The 22,799-nt window shown below is 40.9% G+C and overlaps 1 protein-coding gene across 4 annotated transcripts in view; it reads right to left on the bottom strand.

Moving 5' to 3' along the window:
* The window catches only part of ablim2 (actin binding LIM protein family, member 2), a 67,920-nt gene that overhangs the window by 17,894 nt on the left and 27,227 nt on the right, over positions 1-22,799 (bottom strand). For all 4 annotated transcript variants that reach the window (XM_080051983.1, XM_080051982.1, XM_080051985.1 and 1 more), the window contains exons 3-6: positions 9,233-9,416; positions 6,110-6,222; positions 5,669-5,795; positions 5,458-5,551 (exon numbers count right to left, since the gene is read on the bottom strand). In XM_080051983.1, coding sequence (XP_079908109.1) covers positions 5,458-5,551; positions 5,669-5,795; positions 6,110-6,222; positions 9,233-9,416 — 518 coding nt within the window. The remainder of the gene's footprint in view (positions 1-5,457; positions 5,552-5,668; positions 5,796-6,109; positions 6,223-9,232; positions 9,417-22,799) is intronic.

Here is a 22,799-nt window from a genome sequence, read left to right as displayed (position 1 = left end):
GTATCACTTGTTGTATCACATTATTTGGGGTGGAATAGAAATGATTAGATTATTAAAAACGTTGCTTTTCTTGGAATCAAGTGCTACCAGCAACAAATGACAACATAGAAAATGTTGTGTTTTATTATTTAGCCACCAGGTGGAGCACTTGTGCAGAGTAAGGATCACTACTGCAGAAACATACAGTGCAGAGAAAGGTGCATGACTAAGATGAGTATGAAAGAATTCCAATCGACTTGACTTGCGGCTGATTAATATTCATTAATAGCAAAAGAAAAAATCCAAGGTACTTACACTAAACAATGCTTCTTTATATAACCAGCCTGGGTAACATGTCCTTAACACTCAACTCAAACTGTCTGAAACGTCCTACAGGTTTACCGAAAACCCTGTGCATTTAGCACTTGGTTGCTATCATGTTGACATAAGAAGCTAATGGGATAGTATGTTCTCTCCAAAGCTTAAGTTAGACCCCACAAGGCAGTGTGAGGGGGAGAAGGGATGTCATGATAAGGATGGATGTGTCTGTGATATTGCTTTGAAGTTATAGTGTGGATTCTTAGTGGGCTTGTGAAACCACAAGGCTGGCAAGAGGTCTTCGAGGGTCCACTTCACTCCATTCATTGTATAGAGAACTGACCAGGGACCCTAGTTGGGCTGGGTCCAAAATGCTGCCACCAATGCCAGTGTTGGTGTTCTTTCACTTCTAATGGCAAGTGTTTGGGTCTAATTATCCTTGGGTCTTTTCAGATTTAGGCAGACTGTCCTTGAGTCACCATGTATCATGTTTCTTTATTTTTAAATTGTTATTTACTTCCTAACCCCTCCCGTTTAGAGAATTTACAGAAGCTATGGTAGCCTTCAAAGACAAGAAGCTAGTTACTAAAGATGGCATCATCCACCATTGCCTCAAGTCCTTCTACAATATCAAGTGATGAAGTGAAGTTGTATTTAGTTATCTATTCCAGTAGCTATTTTTCATTTGCATTTCTGGTACACACCGGCTATATATAGAAAATGCGAAAAGGCTGTATCTTTTATGTGTTTTGTGCTACTGTAGAAACATGGCGGTGCAATATGGTGGCACAACCCGCTCCTATGTAGATATGAAAAGTTAATTTACTGTGTGCACGTCTATTTAGGCTTGGGTCCAATTATTTGGAACCACAAGGATCTCATCTCTACAACTGTGAGCAACCATCAGAGATAGACACTTTAAGTGCCTTGCTCAAGGGGATCTCAATAGCAGTTGTTGCATTTGGGTTGACCAACTGCTTTCGTTGATCAAATGTTCCATTTTCATTGGTTCAAGGATTGAAACTAGCAAGTATTTGATCCAAAACCTAATTTTCTCCCACACAATATCACTTTCTTAGCAAGCCTTTTACTCTGGTGGGTAATCAAAATACCATTCCACCTTCTCATTGGGGTTTTCTCAACACGGGTGGTGCCCCATTCTTGTGACAACAGAAACCATGATTGAAATATAGTAGAATGATGTCACCCTGTTGGCAGATTTTGTCTCCTCTGAAAACACGAAGAACGCAATAATAAATTAAACGACACAAGATGGATACTTTTTCGCAATGAAGTCATTTCGTTGCAACACAGTCATCTGATGTCTGCTGATCTCTGCCTCCCAAAGGCATCCTCTATTGCTTCACCAGCGGCCTGCCTGATTACACACAGTCCTTGTGAGGTCCCTTTCACTTTTGCTGCGTCATTTCAATATGGAAGGATATCAGAACCCAGGACGTCAACACCACCTCTTTCTTTGGATAACACCCTGCTTATTGCTTGTCTGGACTAAATGGACAGCAGATGGGAAAGATAGAAAGCAACCCAATACATGTAGAACTGACCCAAAAATGACCAGGGGGGACTCTCGAGTTCCAGGAATTATTGGGAGAAATTCAGAATGCCAGGTGCTTTATAACTGGCAGCAGTAAGCATGTTGAGGACACATCATGCCAAAGCTCATATTTGAATTGAACCAGATCCATAGATAGACACCTAGAGAAAGGAGGAAGTTGACTTAGGAGGAACATTGAGATAAAAGGCCGGAACTGGACTGAAATTTAAAACATGGAAAGTATGAGAGAGGCCGGAAAAGAGATCACTGCAATCAAATCCTTCCTTTGTCCGAATCCAAGACTGCACAAGGGTGAAATTATCATATTCAATGTCTTGCCAGAACTGATAAGTCAGGGAAGAGAGGGTTAGAGGACAGCTTTTTTTTCTAGGAAATGAACTTTGACAGCTGATGATTGGATGTTTTACTTAGGAATTAAAGCTGCATAGTGAAAGGTTGGGTTTTTTTTTCGCTGATAATTTTAAAGGTACAGTGTGTAATATAGCAGTATTTTGGCGGCGTGTAGTGGTGAAAGTTCCCTTGCCAACACCTCCCGTTCAGAGAATTTCCAGAAGCTACGGTGGCCTTCAAGGACAAGAAGCTAGTTACTAAAGATGGCATCATCCACCACTGCCTCAAGTCTTTCCACAACACTAAGTGATGAGGTGAAGATGTATTTACTTCTTTATTCTACTACAGTGCCCATGTTTCATCTTCCAACAGGTGCATTTCCAGTGGACACCCACTATATATAGACAATGTTTAAGGCCGTAAACTTTGTCTGTTTTGTGCTACTGTAGAAACGATTATTCCCTAATTAAAACATGCTTATGAATATTATATTCCATTTCTACAATTTTTTAACAAAACGCCCATACCTTCTCTACACTGCACCTTTAAGGTTTTTGAAACAGCTGTGGTAAATAGCTGGGATAGATCGTGGCTACATATCTGTGTGGGGTTGCAAAATACCTCTTTATTCACCCAATTGCAAAAAGACCATCTGCTTTCTCAAAAGGATCACCTCTCTCTAATTCCCTGTCCATCCCCTTAATTTGCAATTGCAGAAACCAGTCAAGTGATTTTGACAACAAGCGTTATCCAGAATCACTGACTCCACCTTGAAATCTCCTGGCATCCATTGCTGACACTAAAACCTGCACCACATTTGCCACTGTGCTCTTCAGTGCCCCGCCTTTTGGTGAGCATGCCTCATAACCCTGATACTGTCCACCATTTGATTGACAGGTGTTATCTGGGAAGAGCATCAAACAGACACCACAGCAGTAAGCCACTGAGTAACAAAGACGTAGACGCAAACAACACACAGTACACAGAGTCTCAATTCAACCTCCTCTCCACCGCCGCCAGCAGCTCCAGTTATTGACTCGATAGAGCTGGAGGTCCCCACAAAGCGGACCCTTTGATCGTAACCAAATGTCATGACATTTTAGAACGCTCGGGCCCATCTGTTACCATTTCAAAGTGTGGCCCAGCAAAGGTAAAGTGGCTTCAATACTAATACACTGAGACATCTCTCTGTGTGCTGGCAATTGATTTAATAAGAAACGAAAGGCACCAAAGCGATGGGCGTGTATTTTATTTTTTCAATGTCATCATCTCTGAGAGGAATTCTGCCACAGATTCACAACCCTTTTTTATTAGTTTGCATCATGTAATTTAATAAGCTTTTAATAACATGCATTAATTAGCTCACCTCTGAATCAAACCTCATGTCCATGTTATAAGGAATGCGGTAATTAAAGTAGGACTGACACTACATGGCCAGATGATGTCATTTACACACAACTATACGCACACTGTGAGAAACACTGTAACAGGCAATCTTCCCATTTCTTATGTTTCCTGCCGATCCCCAAACCCTGGAACCTGATAGGCGTTTATAGAGAGGGGGAGAATATGAGAGAGAGAGAGAGAGAGAGAGAGAGAGAGAGAGAGAGAGAAAGAGAGTGAGAGAGAGAGAGTGTCAGGTGATGAAAGAAAAGAGAGAAAGTGAGAGAGAGGGATTGTGCTGCTCTGTAGTTCTGATAACTGCAGTAGCATCCAAGATACCCCCTATGTTAAAAGCTTTCTTCCTCTTCCCCTCCTCTTTCCCCTCCTCCTCTCATCCGTCTCTCCTCCCAAAGAGAGTATTGCGTGTCTCTTCCCTCCATCACCGCAGAACAACAGAGCGCTTCACCAAAACCACATTCCACCGCACTGGATTTCTACCTGCAAGCAAAGATAATCTACCTACTGCATTAAATAGCAAGGTTCCGAATTTTATAGAAATTAAAAATGTGTTCCCAGTCTTTTGGCCCAATTTCCTAGCTATTTTGAACCAGTTGGGTGCAAAATGCAGGGACCAACACACACACACACACACACACACACACACACACACACACACACACACACACACACACACACACACACACACACACACACACACACACACACACACACACACACACACACACACACACACACACACACACACACACACACACACACACACGACTTAACACTAGTGATAACGTGGAGATGCTACCTGAGAGTGAGTGACAAAGAACAGACGACCTGCCTGAGGGAAGAGAGGGGATCAAGGAGAGGTTGTGTGTGTGTGTGTGTGTGTGTGTGTGTGTGTGTGTGTGTGTGTGTGTGTGTGTGTGTGTGTGTGTGTGTGTGTGTGTGTGTGTGTGTGTGTGTGTGTGTGTGTGTGTGTGTGTGTGTGTGTGTGTGTGTGTTTGTGTGTGTGTGTGTGTGTGTGTGTGTGCGTGCATGGGTGCGTGCAGTAGAGAGTGAGGTCAAAGCCATTAGCCTGAAGCCAAAAAAAAAGGGAAGTAAAGAAAGAGAGAGACATTGTGCTGAATAACCTAGCAGATCCTGGCTTCCTGGTTACTCCCTGTGGACCGACACACAGCCGTGCTACACAGGGACTGACACATAACCTCAGCAGAGCTCACCCAGTTAGCCTCTGAAAGCTATCCTGTATGCACGCTGTTCTATTTCAACAGAGGGAAATGTTGATGAACAAAGCTGGTCCCAGATCTGTACCGACAAGAGTTAGCTTTTTCTAGAAGCAATTCCTATGTATTCGCATTAGCGCTGCATAAGATCTGATGAAATGTTGAATGACAGCTTTGGGGGAAATGGGGTCAACAATGGAATCTGATAAGGGGAAATATGAGATTGAAACGTATTTCGAATGTAAAATAATAGAATATGTTTAGTAAAATTATAACACTGCTATTTTAAAATGGGGCACACCCACCGAAAATAGTGAAATGAAAAAAGTAAAGAACTATTAAAGCATCAAAGGCTTAGATAACTTGACTTTTAGTCTGTAGTAAAATGTCTGTATCCTACACTTCCCATAATGCAATGCTTGGCTTAAAGGTTCCTTTGAGTATTTACCCTTCATCCTTCTGAAGATAGTATGTTTTGAGGAGATATACTTATATTGCAATGGGCAAACCATAGAAGTTATAATATCTCTTCAGAAGCATGACGGGTGAAGGGTAAATGCTCAAAGGAATTGCATTATGGGAAGTGTAGGATAAAGCAATTTTCCTCAGTAACGTCGTATGTGGTAATGTTACTACCTCCAGGACTTTTCCAGTGATGTACTTCTTGCAGCTCTCACACTGGATGCCAAACATGGCATGGTAGTCCATCTCACAGAAGGGGATCCCATCCCTGATTGGAAGACACAGAAGTTAGCAGTAGATCAAAGACGGTACAAAATATCACATACACATTGCATCACACATGGAGACAGTTATTACAGGTTTTTCAAAGCTATATCTGACTTACTTGCTGATGTACTCGGCGTTGAGCACCTTGTTGCAGACTTTGCACTTGAAGCAGCCCAGGTGCCAGTGCTTGTCCAGCGCTACGAGGGACTGTTCATTCTTAAACTCCTTACCGCAGCCACAGCAGTCTGAAAAGATAACCATACGTAAGCAAAGATTTCATAGCAACATATTTGTTTACAGAGCCTAAGCTGTGTATTAACACTGGATATTTTCTTAGCTTACATACACAGTACGGACAGGTAGCAAATCGAAATATTCACTGATTACGACAAAGTGATTTTGACAACAAGTGTTGAAGAATAGCTGACTGCACCTTTAAAACAATTAAACAAAGTGCCAATTGGAGGGATGGAGCGGAGAAAATTACCATAACGAGTGCTGAAACAAATCATAGTTTGCAGTGAGCAGGGTGCATAAGAGACATAAACAAAGTACTGACTGTGGACAGCCTGTATGGGTGCAGGGCTGTTGGCAGGGAGAGGCTCGGTACACTTTTGGCAGATGCACTCCTTCCCGTTAAACGTCACTCGGTCTCCGGCCGGGAACGGCTGTCTGCAGACAAACAGAGAACAGATAGAACGTCAGATAAAGGCATCCCAAAAGCTTAAGAAACGTATGCTAAGCCTCGGAAAAACAAGATTTAGACCATCGACTGAAAAGGATGTGAGGAATGTTTCACTCTAAACAGATTATTGAAAGCCCCCCCCACACCTGAATGACGTCTGTGGTCTTACACACAAGGTAAAATCAATTTTAATCTACTGATGGCTGGATGTGGTTGTTTATCAGATCCAAGCAAGAACATCTACTTGCATCTTAAAGCTGTAGTGTGTAACTTTGGCCGCCCTCATAGCAGTTCTGAGTGATAACAACAACACTGTCGGTGCATCTACAGTACATGAGGTAAGCCTTCAGTGATCGCACATGGATTTTATACCTTCTGCTGTACGTCCCGGGTTTTTTCTTAGAAGTAGAATCAACAACTGAAACTTTTCTTGTGCGCTTCTGAGCCAGTGTCAGGGAGCAGACACCAGATTGTAACCTCTGCCATACTGAGAATTACAGAGGTAGCTTTGTGGAGCTGATAGGCTTCATCAACTTTGTGTCAACTCGTCTGGAGATGGCTGGAATGTAACCGACATTAATCTACATGAAAAAGTTACACAATATAGCTTTAAGGCACATTAACACACAATTCAATAACAAGAGTTCATTCATTCCATTTTCTTTCACCAGCCAAAATAGCTTTTACAAGACAAAGGCCATTGCACCTTTAACATGGACACTATAAACACTGTGAAACTACGTTAATGTGTCCTGGCTGTTGCTATACCGAGCAGCTGCTGTTGCCCGAGTCAAGTGCATGAGGCATAATTCCCTGGCAGAGCCGCGTGCTGCTTCCTGCAGCAGGGAAATGTGATATTAAAGCTGTTGTCGCGCTGTCACAGCCGGCTACTGTGGGAGAAATACATGGAGACTGGGACAGTGTAGTCATGGATAAACAGACCAAATGTTGTTGTTTATTTAATAGGGTTGACATGTCCCCAAATTGCAATGTTTTAAATAATATAACTCAATTGTGATCTAACTGCAATTGCTTTTAATTTCTTTTAACAATTTGACTGCCAGTTTTCACTCTCTAGTGAAGACAAATCGCATTTAAAGCCGGTCATTTTTACCCTAAAAAAAAAAAAAAAAATCTAATTAAAAAGTTTGTCCAAGAAAACTATATTGATTCTTGAACATGAGTCATGTCTGTAGTTGTGAATTCTCGTCTCAAGCAGAATTTGCTTTCTTTCTCACAGCCCTATTTTAACACTTGGCACAATAAGCCTGTGTGCTGTGTGTGTTTTGCCCCTACAAAAGCCATATTTGTTATGATGAGCGGAGCAACGGGAGTTCTACGATCACGTTACAAAACCTCAAATGCCACATTGGAACATTCTGATCTCAGGTTCAGCGGTAGGGATCGCCGAGGTATGATAGCACGGGAAAAAAACATATGAAAACACTCACACACACACACACACACACACACACACCACACACATACACACATACTGAACCCTACCCCAGTTCAAAAGTCACTTAACACTAGCTGTGGGAATGGGCTAAGTGGCCACACTGACTGGACACACACTTAGAATTCCTTCTTGAGGGAGGATCCCATTACCTTTTTGTAGGCCTTAGACACAACACTCACACACACACACACACACACACACACACACACACACACACACACACACACACACACACACACACACACACACACACACACACACACACACACACACACACACACACACACACACACACACACACACACACACACATACACACACACACACACACACACACACAGTCGTTTGAAAGCATGCACATGGCTGCAAACAGGTGAAGATGAACGTGACTTGCGCTGGCACGTGTCTTCATGCTCCTTTCTATATTTATACATGTATGTCTATTATAGTTGGATGTACTTGTAGGTGGCACCTACACTGAATGAGTCTTACTGTTGGCAATGCATGTCAAATAAAAATAAACCTACTGTTGGGGCAAAACCTCCCTCTGAAAAGCTGTTTGTGTGTTCTGTATTTTGGGCATGGTTTAGTCACGGGAGAGAAAAAGGAAGGGTCAGGGCAACCAGCTGATGAAGATACACACGTTTTGCATCACAGTAAGCCTATTCAATTCTAAAACAGTATCTTTCTCACTCCATGATAAGTCAATTATAATGTATCCCATGTTTTGTGGTAAAGACTCTATGATAGGCCTACAGTTAGGGTTGAATGGGAAACACAAACTGAATGTCAGTTCTCGATTACAGGCATGTCTATGTTAATTGGCTTGACAGTCTTTAGATAGGTACACTTAAATCCAAGGTGTATGAAATGCATCAAATGCGGATAATTCACATGGGGTTGCAGATGTTCAAATGTTCCTATTTGAACACTTTGAGAAGAGATTTAAGAAGTGATGTCCCAACTCAATGCCGTTAAAGGTCACATTTTATGCTAATTTTTCATGTTCAAAATTGTAATTTGGGTTTTTACTAGAAACTGTTTTCATGGTGTAGTGTCAAAATAACCCTTTATATTTCTCACCGTGTCATTGCGGAATCAATGTACGTTTCTCTTTTAGCTCCACCTTCCTAAAAATCCAGCCTGCTCTGATTGGCCCAGATTCTAACTGGCAGTTTGATTTAAGGCTATCTGGGGGAGTGCTTATCACAGGTGGATTTAGTGTTAAATTAGGTTGGTAATGAGGGTGTGTGGCTTCTCCCCTTATGACATCATAAGGGGAGAGAAATCTGAAGGAGGTTTTTGAACACAGGTTTTCAGAAAGGTGGAGATGGAGAAAAAAGAGTGAGGGTTGTTTTTTTTCTCATACTTTGGGATTCTCTAGAAACATCGGGACCCGTATTACTTAAAAAAAAACTTTCAAATACTGCATTTTGCATAATGAGCAAGCTTTAAAGACATAGCCTTGCGAGGAAACAATTGAAAAAATCTTCTAAATCACACAAAATTGAACTCAATATTCCCATCCGTTTTCTTACTTGCAGGAGGCGCAGACGAAGCAGCGTGGGTGGTAGGTCTTGCCCAGGGCCGACACCACCTCGCCCTCGATGAAGTCCTGGCAGCTGAAGCAGCGCGTCCCGTACATCCTCTGGTAGTCCAGCGTGCAGATGTATTCCCCCTGGCGCACAAAGAAGCCGCCCTGGGCCAGCTCGCAACCACATACTGCAGGGGGGAAAGGGAGGGGATGGAGAGAGGGAGAGAGAGGGAGGGAGGGAGGAATGTGAAAGGGTATGGCCAGGAGAGGGGGAGCAGAGAATGGGAATAAAAGGGAAAGGATGGAGGGAACATGGGAAAAAAGGAAGAAAAAAGACTGTTAGACAAAATTGATGATTGAACACATTTGAAAGACACACTGTGTTGTGTTTATGTTCAATAGATTGTAGCAAGAGATTTCCCATTGCATTCTATTGTTTAATATGAACTTCAAGAAATGTAATATTGTTATAAGAGTAACATGAATGAATATTGGTCTTTCATGCAACAACACTTGGTAAAACCGAACCTCCGTTATGTCCTTTAAACTTGTATAGGAGTGCATTTGCCATTTAATTTCATTCTAAGTGGTATTAAAAATGTCTCAAAAAAGTTTTAATTAGATTTGGTTTTTCCCAACATTTGATAAAACTGCACGCACACACACACACACACACACACACACACACACACACACACACACACACACACACACACACACACACACACACACACACACACACACACACACACACACACACACACACACACACACACACACACACACACACACACACACACACACTTTAGCATGTGCCCTTGTGTATGTGAAATCATCTGGCTATTAACAATACATGACCTCTAAATCACCATCCCCTTTTTGCACACACACAATGATTACACGCAGTAACCGTGGCAACCACATGACATCACATTGCAGCCGCACCCTCGGACGGGGGGAAACCTAGCTCGACTTTTCCACTCATTTGGCAAAAACAATACCCTTCCTTTCTTTTTCCCTTCGTTCTTTTTTTCTTCTTCTTTTTTTCTGGAACAGACGACAGTTAAGATAAACGAGAGATGTTTGCACTGGTTGGTGTCGCACCCTGGGACTGCTCAGTGAACTTTTTACAAGCGCACACACACACACACGCACACACACACACACACACACACACACACACACACACACACACACACACAAACACACACTGTTTCAAACTTGCAGGGGTGTGTGACGGCATGAGGTAAGACACATGTGTGGCGTGTGGGTGAGATCACACAGACATAACATAATGTGCTTTTTGGGAAACACACACACACACACCTCCTTGCAGGAATGCGAGCATGTATGAGTGACACATGTGCAAAGCGTGGATGAGTTCACACACACTGCATAGGCGTTCCACACAATAGGCTCAGACACACACATCTCATTAGGGAGTTTTGTCATGATGCTGGACATGACAGCTCCAACAATTAGACAAGGTCCAACCAGCACTACAACAAAGACTTAAGTGTCTCTCCAATGAAAGCAATTAGATACCAATAGAGCCTCTGAAAGCAATTTGTTTTTGTTTTGTTTGAGATATTTGTATTTTAAAAAATACATTTCTCCCTAATTCAAAATCCAAACATTTAAATTGAGAGCATTTCCAGTAATCAACATAAAAATTTATCATTTACCATACCACAGCCAGCATGGAAGTTCTATGAGGCTCTACTAATGCACAAGGGGGCTTTGAGCCAGCATGTCAGACCACCACTGCCCCAACCCCCTCCAAAAAACCACAACAGTGTTACTGTGTTGAACAGTGTGTGTGTTTGTTTCAACAATGCTATGTGTGTCCTACCTTTGCCATGCACGGCAAAACTTGTAATGATGTTGCCTTCAGGTTCACCTCACTGATATGATCTGCTATCCTTTCTTTCTTTATTACATTTAAACTAGCACTTCTTTACAAATCAACCAGTTAAAGTAAAACCCAGCCCAAGGAACCGTTTTGTCATATTTTTGGACATTTGGTGAAGCTTCTGTAGTGCCAGCCTGTGATTCTAAATGCATGGTGAGATCAAGCTTGTGCCTAGAGGGATTACAGGAATTTAGCAGGGACTGAGTACATCCAGTGACATACAGTAGAAGTGCAATGTTTTTCTTAAGTCCTTTAATTCCCACGGACTGAATTGAAACTTCAACATTTTCCTACTACTAGTTGCGTAATCCAACTTCCCCCACCCTTTTTTTGATCCCCTAGTAAAAACTTTGACCCCTGTCCAGCATATGCACCATTTCACTTTATTTTTTTATTTTTATCAAGCCATAACAGGGGGGTGACGGCATGCTAGTAAAACAAGCACAACAATACAAGAGCGGGATTGTTTTTCTCAGGAAGTAGAAGCGCATACTTTCCAGTAGGCTGCTACCGGCCCTATACTCTTACATCCGGTTCATAACGTCTGGCAACCTGTCACCAGTGAGATAAAGCTCCAGGGCTGATGGAGTAAACACCAAGCAGAGTGGAAAGGCTGGATGGATGTATACAGTATAGCTAGATATATTAAAGTCATAACTAAAAGATGAAATACAATGGAGAACGTTTTACAGCCCCCGTAACATTCCAACGAGGAACCATTTGGATGCCGTTCTTTATGGAATCTTTCTAAAACCGTAATGCAAAGCCATAAAGACATGAAGAAGAAAATGCCAGGCCATTTCTCAAGATTTGACTTTAAATCCTTTAAGTGTTTCTGAAACAGTCTCATGTTTCCTCTGACAACTATAAATGACATGTAGCAGCAAATGAGACCATCAGCAAAAAACAACGCTATTTTTATACAGTTATTATTAATGCAATTGTATGGGTCCATTTTTTTTCCAGGGAACTCAGACCAGAACATCCTGTGTTTATGAACAGTACTAAATCAAAGTTGACTTTGCTTTACCATCTTTATACTACACACTATTAATCTTACAAAGTAAGAGGCAACTACATTACATCATTGCAATGCTTCTACAGTCTGCCTTCATGGATCATTCCATGAAAAGTTACACACTATAGCTTTAAAACATTGGAAATGTAACCAGATTTTCACCTTGTCTTGCCTGACTTGGGACTCGACTTAGACTTGTATCAGAGGAGTAAGACTTAACTTGAGGCTAACTTTGACATACCTTAGACTACACTTATCTCAATGTCTTAAAACTGACTTTGACAACCTTTTTGACCTACATTGTCTAAAATGAACCTGAGCCATAATTTGTCTTGATTATTGTTCTGAGAGATTTGACATGGACTGGATTCAAAGGACTTGACCCTTGCCCTAAAAATTTGCTCTGAAACACTTGAGACTTGACTTGAATTGAGGACATGCCCCGAAGGAATCCAAAACAGCTCTGTAAGCTCTGCTATAGAGACACAAGTAGACCTGGAAGAGATGGAGACAGAAATCCTCTTGCTGAGATGTTAGAGTGCTGCTTCCCGTCAGTTCATCTTTCAATGCCTGTGTATTTATACCTGCACTGCCAGTTGGCACATTGACTCCTCTTCTTAGTGTATTATAACTTCATTGCTTAAGCAGCACATCCCACATGAGCTCAAGTTGGCGCATTCATCATTCATAGAGCTAACCCTACCAGAAAAGCATTACATCCTTTTAAAAGTGATAGCAAGTCCAACCATTTTATGTTATTTGTCCATAAGCAGTATATGGTGTATGTTCTGAAGTGGAATGCAAAGTTACTGACAAAGTTACTATATCCTCTAATGCAATTAAAAATGAATGTGTCTGAGTACATTGCATTACTCAGAGGAAGATGCTTTTTCCAATGTGTTCCCTCAACTCATGTAAAACCGTCAACGCTGTCTTCCTCTCATCCCTTTCTCTTTTCTCTCATCCCTCCAATCCATCATTCCCTAATCCCTCGTTCACGTAGGACTTAGTTAAAAGGCAGGAAGAGTTCAAGAGACATGAAGCAGAGCCTGTTGTGAAAGTTGGGGTTTAATCGAGTGGGGACTGAAATTCACTTTTATGTTTGGATTTTGGAGGAACAATAGACTCAAAAGCCAAAGAAAATGATGAATGATGCACTATTAATACATTCTCTTGTGCATGTGCCCTATAGCTTCCTTCTACAGAAGTAAAGTCAAACTGAAACTAAAATATTTTAATAAGAAATCATTATAATAACCAAAGTTTAGACATTTAATTTGAGTTATTTTTTGGCCATTACAGTACCAGATTTAAAAAACAAAACAAGAACGTTACATAATTTCTGTTCCAATGGCGCCTTGGGCAGTTAGGGGCCAGTGATGTTGGCTATTGCTTGCTCCATCTGTGATTTGACGAACACAGCAGCTGCTGATGACTCAGCACTTGTTTAAATAACATGAAGGGGAAAAAGTAACATCTAGTGGGAATCAGTGTTAACAACAGCAAGCAATACTAACCTTCCCTTTTCTAGTGGAAGCTAGTTAGCCTAGCATTACAAACTCAACAGCACAATGGATCCTCTCCTCCAAATGTTGAAACTTGTAAGACGGACCGCTTGAACGGCAAACGAAACACAATTAACGCTATGTGGAGACAGTGAAAAGATAACTTTTCTTAATGGATGTTCGAGGACTATACAGAGCATTCACATACTCAAATCAATAGCAAAAATATAGTGAAAAAAATGTTTTAGGAACGGGAAAAAAAAATGCAAAGGTTTCCTGGTTTTAGGTTTCCATGGAGATGTTTGGTAATCAAAAGGCTTTTCATCATGACCAGGATAAAAGTCAATACTTTGAACATTCAGTAAGTAAATGTAAAATGTATAGAAAGATTACAGTATTTAATAGCCATGCAATAGGAAGGCAAAAGTGTCAGAATCAGCCATGACCCTTTGCTTGAATTCCAACTGAATGTTATGCTCAAAGCAGTGATTGCATCATTTTGGAAACCATTGCATCTCCATGACAACAAAGGGGTGTATGTATGTGTGTGTGGTTTCACCCCTTTTACTCTCGGGCCGTTTGGCGGATGAGATCATGACGAGCTAATTAGTCGTTTTGTCCTGAGATTCAGCAGGGAAGAACAGGACAGAATGTGTCCGGGGCTACACGCCTTGCCACAAGATAAAACACTTCCAAGAATTACAAAGAGAATTTGAACTCTTGAACTATGGATGTGTGGTGTTAGGGAGAAATCAGTGTGTGTGTGTGTGTGTGTGTGTGTGTGTGTGTGTGTGTGTGTGTGTGTGTGTGTGTGTGTGTGTGTCTTTGTATCTGTGAATTTAACAACTGTACTTCATAACCAGGACAATCCTAAAAGAGAAAAAAAATAAAAAATAAAAACTTAATTCTACATCATTACAGCGATGACAGTGCTAATAGGATTTTCAGGTAACGGATATGTAGCAGGTATAAAGGTTACACTGCAGTCGGAACTAGATTACGACATTTTCCAAGGGCTAAAAAGGCAAGATTACTCCATAGGAAACTGATTCCTTCCATCTCCGAAAAGGCTTATCTCACGCACTGTGGAAGCCACTTACATAATATGATTGTACTCTGAGGCCCTGTGAGGAATTCAGTGTGTTGTTGAATCTGCTTCCTACACACTGCAAGATCTCATAAGTCAAGTCTGTTCTTTTTCATTCGACTAAGCGTGTAGAATTAGCGAGGAAGTTACAAGCTCGAGTGGATGGATGTGCATACTTAAATTGCACTGTCGTGATTTGATAAATAAAATATGGTGTGTCTCTTTTACTCGTGTTGGAACAATTTTCTAGGGAGATGAAAAGAGATGGGTTCAGTGGTTTGGACAACATGTTAGCAATCTAAGTGAAATTTGAGCTGTGTATCAAACCAAAGTACTTTTGCTAGTAAAACAATATGTGACTTAGCACCAAGGATTCGAATAAAACAAAAGGCTGGCAGATTGGATAGAGCGTTTATTCATTAGTTGATATCTGATTTAAAGCTGCACTACTGAAAATTGAAATCTGGACTGGATACTGGATCAGTATCTTTATATGAAAAATTAAACAAATGACTATGTGAAATCAGTCATTTTTAAAGAGAATGACCCATATAGAATGTTCACCCCACTCTGGTCCACTCTGGTTTTGTCAGCCATTGGCCAAAAAAAAAAAGATTATTGCAGTTTTGAATACACATTTTGCCAATCATAGGGAATTATATTTATGCCATCTTTTTATAATAAGGTTTGAATAAAGACAACACTGAATAATTGAAAACCTTTGCTACATTTAAAACAGGGATTTGAAAAAAAGATAGCCCCATCTGATATGCAGATGTGCTCATTTATGCATTGAATGTAGGACCTCCACTGAGGCGGAAATATAGGATATGGAGCCCTACAAATGAATTGAATTGGCCTGTGAAGTAGGACAGATGTTATTTGGCCTAATCCAATCCACTAGCCCTGAGCTTGTTTTGGAGAAATTAGAATATACAGCACATCTGAGAGAGCCTGAGATAATGTATCTTTCCAACATAATACACCTCAACAGACATGGTATGGTGTCAGATAAAATCTATATGTGCTATGTCATATGTATGTGACCTTGACTCTAGCTCATGTTTCACGATGACTCCCACTGCTCGTGTGTGTGTGTGTGTGTGTGTGTGTGTGTGTGTGTGTGTGTGTGTGTGTGAGCGTGTGTGTGTGAGCGTGAGTGAGCAGGGTTAAATATACATGTGCTATGTGCGTTCTGCTATGAACATGGGACCTTGACTGCACCTCATGTTTTACAATGACTCACCATCCCTGTTTGTGTGTGTGTTTGTGTGTGTGTGTGTGTGTGTGTGTGTGTGTGTGTGTGTGTGTGTGTGTGTGTGCTACTATGGGGGCGGTGGGGAGGTTGTCATCCATTAGTCTATTCTATGACCTTGATCAGACAAATTATGTGATTGTACTTGAAAGAATAATAAAAAAATTCAAGGTTGATACTTCTGATAGGTCAAATGGGCTCACACAGTGGTGCACACTGTCTCTACACGGGGCCTAAATTGCTTGCAGGCACCTCATTAGATAATAGCCAGGGGAGGTCTGTCTATTGTCTGTTTGACTGGGCTGGATTTTTCTAACCATCTTAGTTGTGAACACTAAAATGAGAACACCCAAAATGTCGCCTAATAATCCTTTATTATGTGGAGAGGGACAGATAGGACAAATTCAAATCTTTATTGATGTAAAGATAGCAACGATACAGGATCTTGATGATAAAGTGACATTGTAATACAAAAACTAGGAACATATGACCCAGGTTGTATAAAGCATCATTTTCCATTTAAATATTGGATTATTTCCAGGAAATGCAGGTGTGTGCGCACTGTTTTCCACCACACCTATAACCTAGCCAAAACATCTCCTGAACTGTGCAAAGATATCATGCTAAAGGCCAAAGTGTTTGATTGACTCGTGATTTCTGGGAAGAGCAGTGCAAAACACCACAACGTTGAAAACCAGAAGCAGGAGGTTAAATCTACCATGACAATTCAAGGTACTTTAGGATATCAAATTTCATTCACATGTATCATAAGCACCATATGGAATGATTTTAAAGATTGCACCTTCAATTGCTCTTTCTTTTTCCTCCATACAAATGTGTCAGTGTGAGGTCAGCATTGCCGGCCCATGATGAACGCAAACACACACACACACACACACACACACACACACACACACACACACACACACACACACACACACACACACACACACACACACACACACACACACACACACACACACACACACACACACACTCCCCCGTGGATCTGCTCTGGTCAGCGCCTGCTTCCAAGAATGGGACAATTCAATAGCCAACACCCTACTGAGAACATCACAACCATCTGCTATTGTAACACCAGTGATCGGGCTGTCAGGATTTTTAACATGTGGCCTGCAATGTGAATGTCTATTTTCCAAGCTGACTTCCAGGAAGAAAAAACATACACTCCGGGTGAGTTGTTAAACAACAAACAATGCAATCCATAAATCTGTCAAAACCTCAAAGGAAGACCGACTACATGAAACAGACACAGTCAAAGCTGTTATTTCCCACTACAAACCATAAATATAATTGCAACATTCCGCTTGGGACTACTGACTTCATGTTGGGCATTTTAGAGCCCTCCATTATAATCATTACAGGTAAATTCTGTACATTCCTCAGTAGGCAAGCAACTTAAATCGATAGCATTGGATGGTTCATTCTAGACCTTGTAAACGACCAAGCCTAGTATTCTAAATGCCTACCTCGAACCTATAGCATGACTCTTTATCTAACGATTTACTTCCATTCCCAACGCAGGAAGTATTGTGCCCTTTATGTAGCGAGGTGAACAGTAATGTTAAGGTCAAGGTAGAGGTCGGGTGGTGGATGAGGTCGTAAAACAACATGGCATTCAGTCAGCAGACCAATGTACAGTATGTGATCAGTCCTAGACGTGACATTCATGGTCACTGCCATTTTCTGATATACTCAAAAGCAAGAATTGGATCTAAAAAACACAAAAAACAATAATATCTCTGAATATAATTCAGGGTTTTGCTGAATCATTAAATATCGACATTGGTGTGATTGTGTGGACCATTTGAACTAGAGAAGAAGTGGACCTTGAGTTGACATTGCTTTGTCAACGATATTCTAATATTGCCTCCGTTCAAAAGGTCAGGTCGTAACTGACGAATCTCAGTTTACCAGGGACAGGATTGGTTTTGGACCTAAAATGTATTTACAATGTAATGTATATTTTGTAAGTTATCCAGTGTCCATTCAATAAGGACAGTGGCATGGAAAAGCTGACATCTTAGATCAAATACGTGAGCAGCTACACTTAAAAACTTGACAATTACCATATGCATATGCCCATTGACTACTACTCAAGGGCCTTATTCCCCCACCATCAATACTCAGACTGGTTATGGCTTAGCGTTCTCAGACAGCTTGAGTTGCTTCCAGAGTTCTCCTACCCAAAATCCTTTGCCATTTCACAAACATGGTGTTCCTCAAAGCTTTTGGAAGTGATGCTAGAAAACTATTTGGTCTATTTCTCCAAGGGGGACCAGAATAGAACCATGTCATGACACGACAGCCAGCAGCATCATCTGTTGAACGACTACCACTGAAATCTTCTAAAACTACAATGCGGACCTTCGAGGTGGGATTCCCAATTGTTCCCAAAAGGTACGGAATAACAAACACTATCAAAAACATCCACAATCCGTTCTCCACATTCATCTCTTCCAAATAATTGAACCTGCATGTGGCCTTGAGAAGCATTCTAGCTTGGCGAACTACTTCTACTTCATGAAACAAATGAGTCGACTGTTCAACAAGAAATACCACTCATGAGGTTGTCAATGACTAAGAAATAAACAAAGTGTGTCTGGGATAAGGAGGCTTTCGCCATTCCAGCAATAACACTCTGGTACTCGTACTGTTTATCAGTTTTCATGCAGACTTGTAGACCTTAGGGTGTGACCACATATTTCCTTATGTGACTACTCCCCACTGTATTCAAATTCTATTGGGATGATGTGATGGCTCTTCATGAAAGCAGAAACATATTGCGCATAAAAGTACATCTGAGTTTGTTTTGCCGGGTCGTTTAGTCTGCAGAGCTCCGCAGCTGATGGGTGAGAAGCAGACATAACAGGACGTACAGAGACAGGCACAGTTGGTACCTTAAAAATAACACATTTACTCAACACACACTTTGCTGTTGACAGCAGAAGCTATGATGAAAACAGCAATTAGTGCACATCAAATGCTGCGACGCTTGAAGCTAAAGTATGGGATTCTTTTTTTTAAATATATCACATGTTGCAGAGGCATAACTGCTGGTTCTCTCTTTTAAAAAAATGGAAGTAGCAAACTGCATTAGCTCTTGAAGACCACGTGATATTATTGAATGGTTCCGAACCGCTAGTACATGGACCTTGGGGTGAAATTGAAACATTCAAATTAAAAATATTTCCATAGACTTTTCAACTGTTCGATGCACCTTGCTATGGTCTATGCTTAAAAATACACCCCTTAAGCTTTCTAATATTATTGTTCAATAAAAAAGGTACTAAGACTTGATAGATCGTTAAAAAGACATTAATCAAAACTCTTTGGCTAGCTCTTCACTTACACAATTGATATCACACAATTATTTTTGCCCCAGGGCCCCTCAAGCAGGTTAATCCAGCCAAGTTTAGACAGTACACTTAGGTGAACACGATGCTAAAAACACAGAGGCTTTATTTACATTTAGCAAGCCAGCGCTACCTTGATATCCGGCCAATGCTTAGAGGCTAACATTAGTTCCCATTAATCCAGCGCTTCTCTCTGCTCGGTGTTAATGACACATCGCTCGCTGAGCGTTGATCGTTCCTGACTTCAGACCTGGCGCCTTCTAGCCCGCTGGCTAACACCCAGGCTGGTTGTAATTGGCACTTATACAGCGATAGAGTCATGGGTGATGGGGGCTTGAGTCCCCTCCAGCGTCATCTTGATATCTTTAATGGAGTGCAGTTGGTCAGAGGTGAGGTGAGTGTTTGTGTCTATGGTCCAAATATTACAGATTTTCGTACAAAGAACATGCTAAAAAAAAAGCAGACTTTCTTCACTATTCTAGCCTATCTTGACTTTGCCTTTTACTCTGTGTCAGATGTTTTTTTCATATCTTTGAACTGCCGATAAGGCGATATGAACCCCACTCTGCCTGCTATTGTTTATTTTAATTTTACTTCCATTCCCACATTTTTTAGATTCCGGTAAGTCCACATCTAGATGTTTTAATTGCAAACTTCCCAACCCAAATCCCCGCACAATGCTGGGATAATTGCAACCTTTAATAACCCATATTAGTTGGAAATTAAATTAATTTTGCACATCTATAGGGAGAATGGCAAGGCGTTTTCTGTGTGGATTGTATGGACTGAGCAGTGCCCTTACATAACTCTCTTGACTGTTCTGTCTATATGATATTGATACATCTCCTGAATGCCTGACATGGAATTAGCCACAATCACACGCTTCCTTATTGAGCTCTTCAGAAAGCAAGCCAAACAACTGTAACCAGTCAAGAAAAAAACAACACATGCATCCTTTTAATCAAGACACCCAGTAATTGCAAAATAAGGACCTCGAAGTCTTAACATCTGATGAATTTGTATGAGTAATTTGTAAGTGTGACCCGAGGCCTATAATCATCACAATTAGCTCACTTCCTCTTAATTCCAACATAAAAGCTCCCCATGACAAAACAAACTAAGCTCAATTAGTAAAACGTGAGAGTCTCGCTCCTTAATTCCTTACTAGCTGCATGGGGTGAAACCACTACAAACCATGTAAAGTCCACTTCTACTTATCAGGCCTCTTTAATGAGAAGTAGCCAATTAAGAAAGAGAAGTAAAAGTTGTTTTATTGTGAACAATTGATCAAAGTAGTTGCATGCATTGCTGTCTGCCACAGTGCTTTTTTTTTATTGCAACCACTGATAGGCATGCTGAAGACAGATATCTTGAAATTATTCAAGGTGATATAGGTAAAAAACTTTTGGCTAAATGAAACCTGATAAAGTGTAAGTAAGGTACGGGTCCCATAGAGTTGTATTCAAAACCAGAGCATGAGTAGGCCTACACATACTTATTTACGTTCCACCACAGGGGAAGGCGAAAAATATGTACGCACAATACTTTTTTGTATAAATTGTTTTCCAGAAGCTGCAAACATTTGTTAGCCAACCGAGTGGCCCTTTTATCCAACGGCTGACCAACTATAGAGCTAGAAGAGTGAAAGAATTCTACCAGAATATTACAACTTGAACCTAAAATTCTGACTCTATGTTTGTCCTGTTGGACTCGGTTTCAGTGATCGCATCACAAGATCTTCACTGTTAACTTGTTGAGTAAATTATATTGTTATTACTACGAATGCTGGCCAAGTTGTAACAAACCCAAATTAGATCACATGCAAATAATCAGATAATTGATTGCAGTTGACTTATTGCAAACTGTATTGCTTCATTCCCTGTTTGTAGAGTTAAAGATGGAGGGTGGAGTAGGTGGTGTGTAGAATGCACAGACAGGGAGTCTGCCGGTCGGTGTGAGATTAAAGGGCGATAAACTCCAGGAAGCTGTCGACACTGTAGCGACCCCGCCGGTAGCCTAGCAACCGGGATGTGTGTTGACAACAACAGCAGCATGACACACAGGACTCGCGCTGAGAGTCCGGGTGGGGAGGGGCGCAAACACACACACACACACTCCTATAAAGTAGTCACATGCAAGGAAAAAGAAAAACCCACCCACCCACAAGCAAACATATATTTGAACGCACTCACATTTCAAGTATTTGACACCTGCAGCCACCCACCCCAGAGATACACACACACACACACACACACACACACACACACACACACACACACACACACACACACACACACACACACACACACACACACACACACACACACACACACACACACACAACTCACAAACACCAACCCCCACTCTACTAAACACAATTTCATTCACACACAGTCTATCTTTGTAATTGATCGAAACCGGACTGACCATCCTGATTTACAATCTAATAAGAAATGACTTTATGATAATGTAGATTCAATCTTGGTCACAGATTGAAATGCTGGTGGATTCCTGCTAGCGTTTACTCATGACTAAATCCAACCAATATTCAATTAGAAGAGCAATGATACAAAGGCCTGGTCACACCAGAAAAGTGGCACAGTGAAGTTAATTCACGCATCCCCGCAATATAGTTGGTGCTAATGTTTGTTGATGTAGTTACTACTCTAGAGAATAGCCTACAGTAACCACAAACATGCTAGCCAGCTGGGGACTTAACAGCACAGTCAGTCAAAATAGTCGTAGTCATTCAAGCTAGCTGGCTAGCTAACGGTCAGTTCTCAACCTAGCTGCTAGTCACCAAGCTAGGTACTTTGACTTCTTGTTAACCAAGTCAACTTAATAACAACATTTGCAGCACAGTGTATTGTATTATCCATTTGGTAAATTGGTTTAAGTTGTTAATAAACAGATTATTCGTCTAACAGTAGCCTTTCTTTTCTCAACATTCTTAATGTTATCTTTGCCACAAAAAAGCCCTTTTAGTGTCTTTATTTCTCTTAAAAGTTTTATAATAGATTCCGATTTACAAAAAGTATAAAATGAGTCTCTTGACTACTTCAAAAGCTCCTTATAGTACATTGCCTTTAAAAGGAAAAGTCCCTCATTATTGTCTTAAAAAAAAGTTCTAATGAATCCCCTGTCTCCGAAAGCTCCTAAATTGCACAGAATCTTTACTCAAACCTTATTACCGTTTGTATCTGTTTTAAAAGTTTAAAATGTTTACGTTTCTTCCCAAAAGGTCATCGTTAAGGTCTATTTATTTCTAACATACCTGTAATACTGAGTAACCTTACAGTGTATTTATTCAAAAAAATATACATTCTTCTCTTCTTCTCTGAAGTAGTTGGATGTTGTTGGTTGTGTGTTGTTTTGTGACAGTGTAGAGGTCAGAGTTATTAACTGGCCATCACATAC

This window comes from Ammodytes marinus (assembly GCF_949987685.1).
Source record: "Ammodytes marinus genome assembly, chromosome: 23".
Classification (NCBI taxonomy): Eukaryota; Metazoa; Chordata; class Actinopteri; order Uranoscopiformes; family Ammodytidae; genus Ammodytes; species Ammodytes marinus.
Note: the sequence above shows the minus strand (reverse complement) of the source record. Positions and strands in the feature narration are given on the sequence as shown.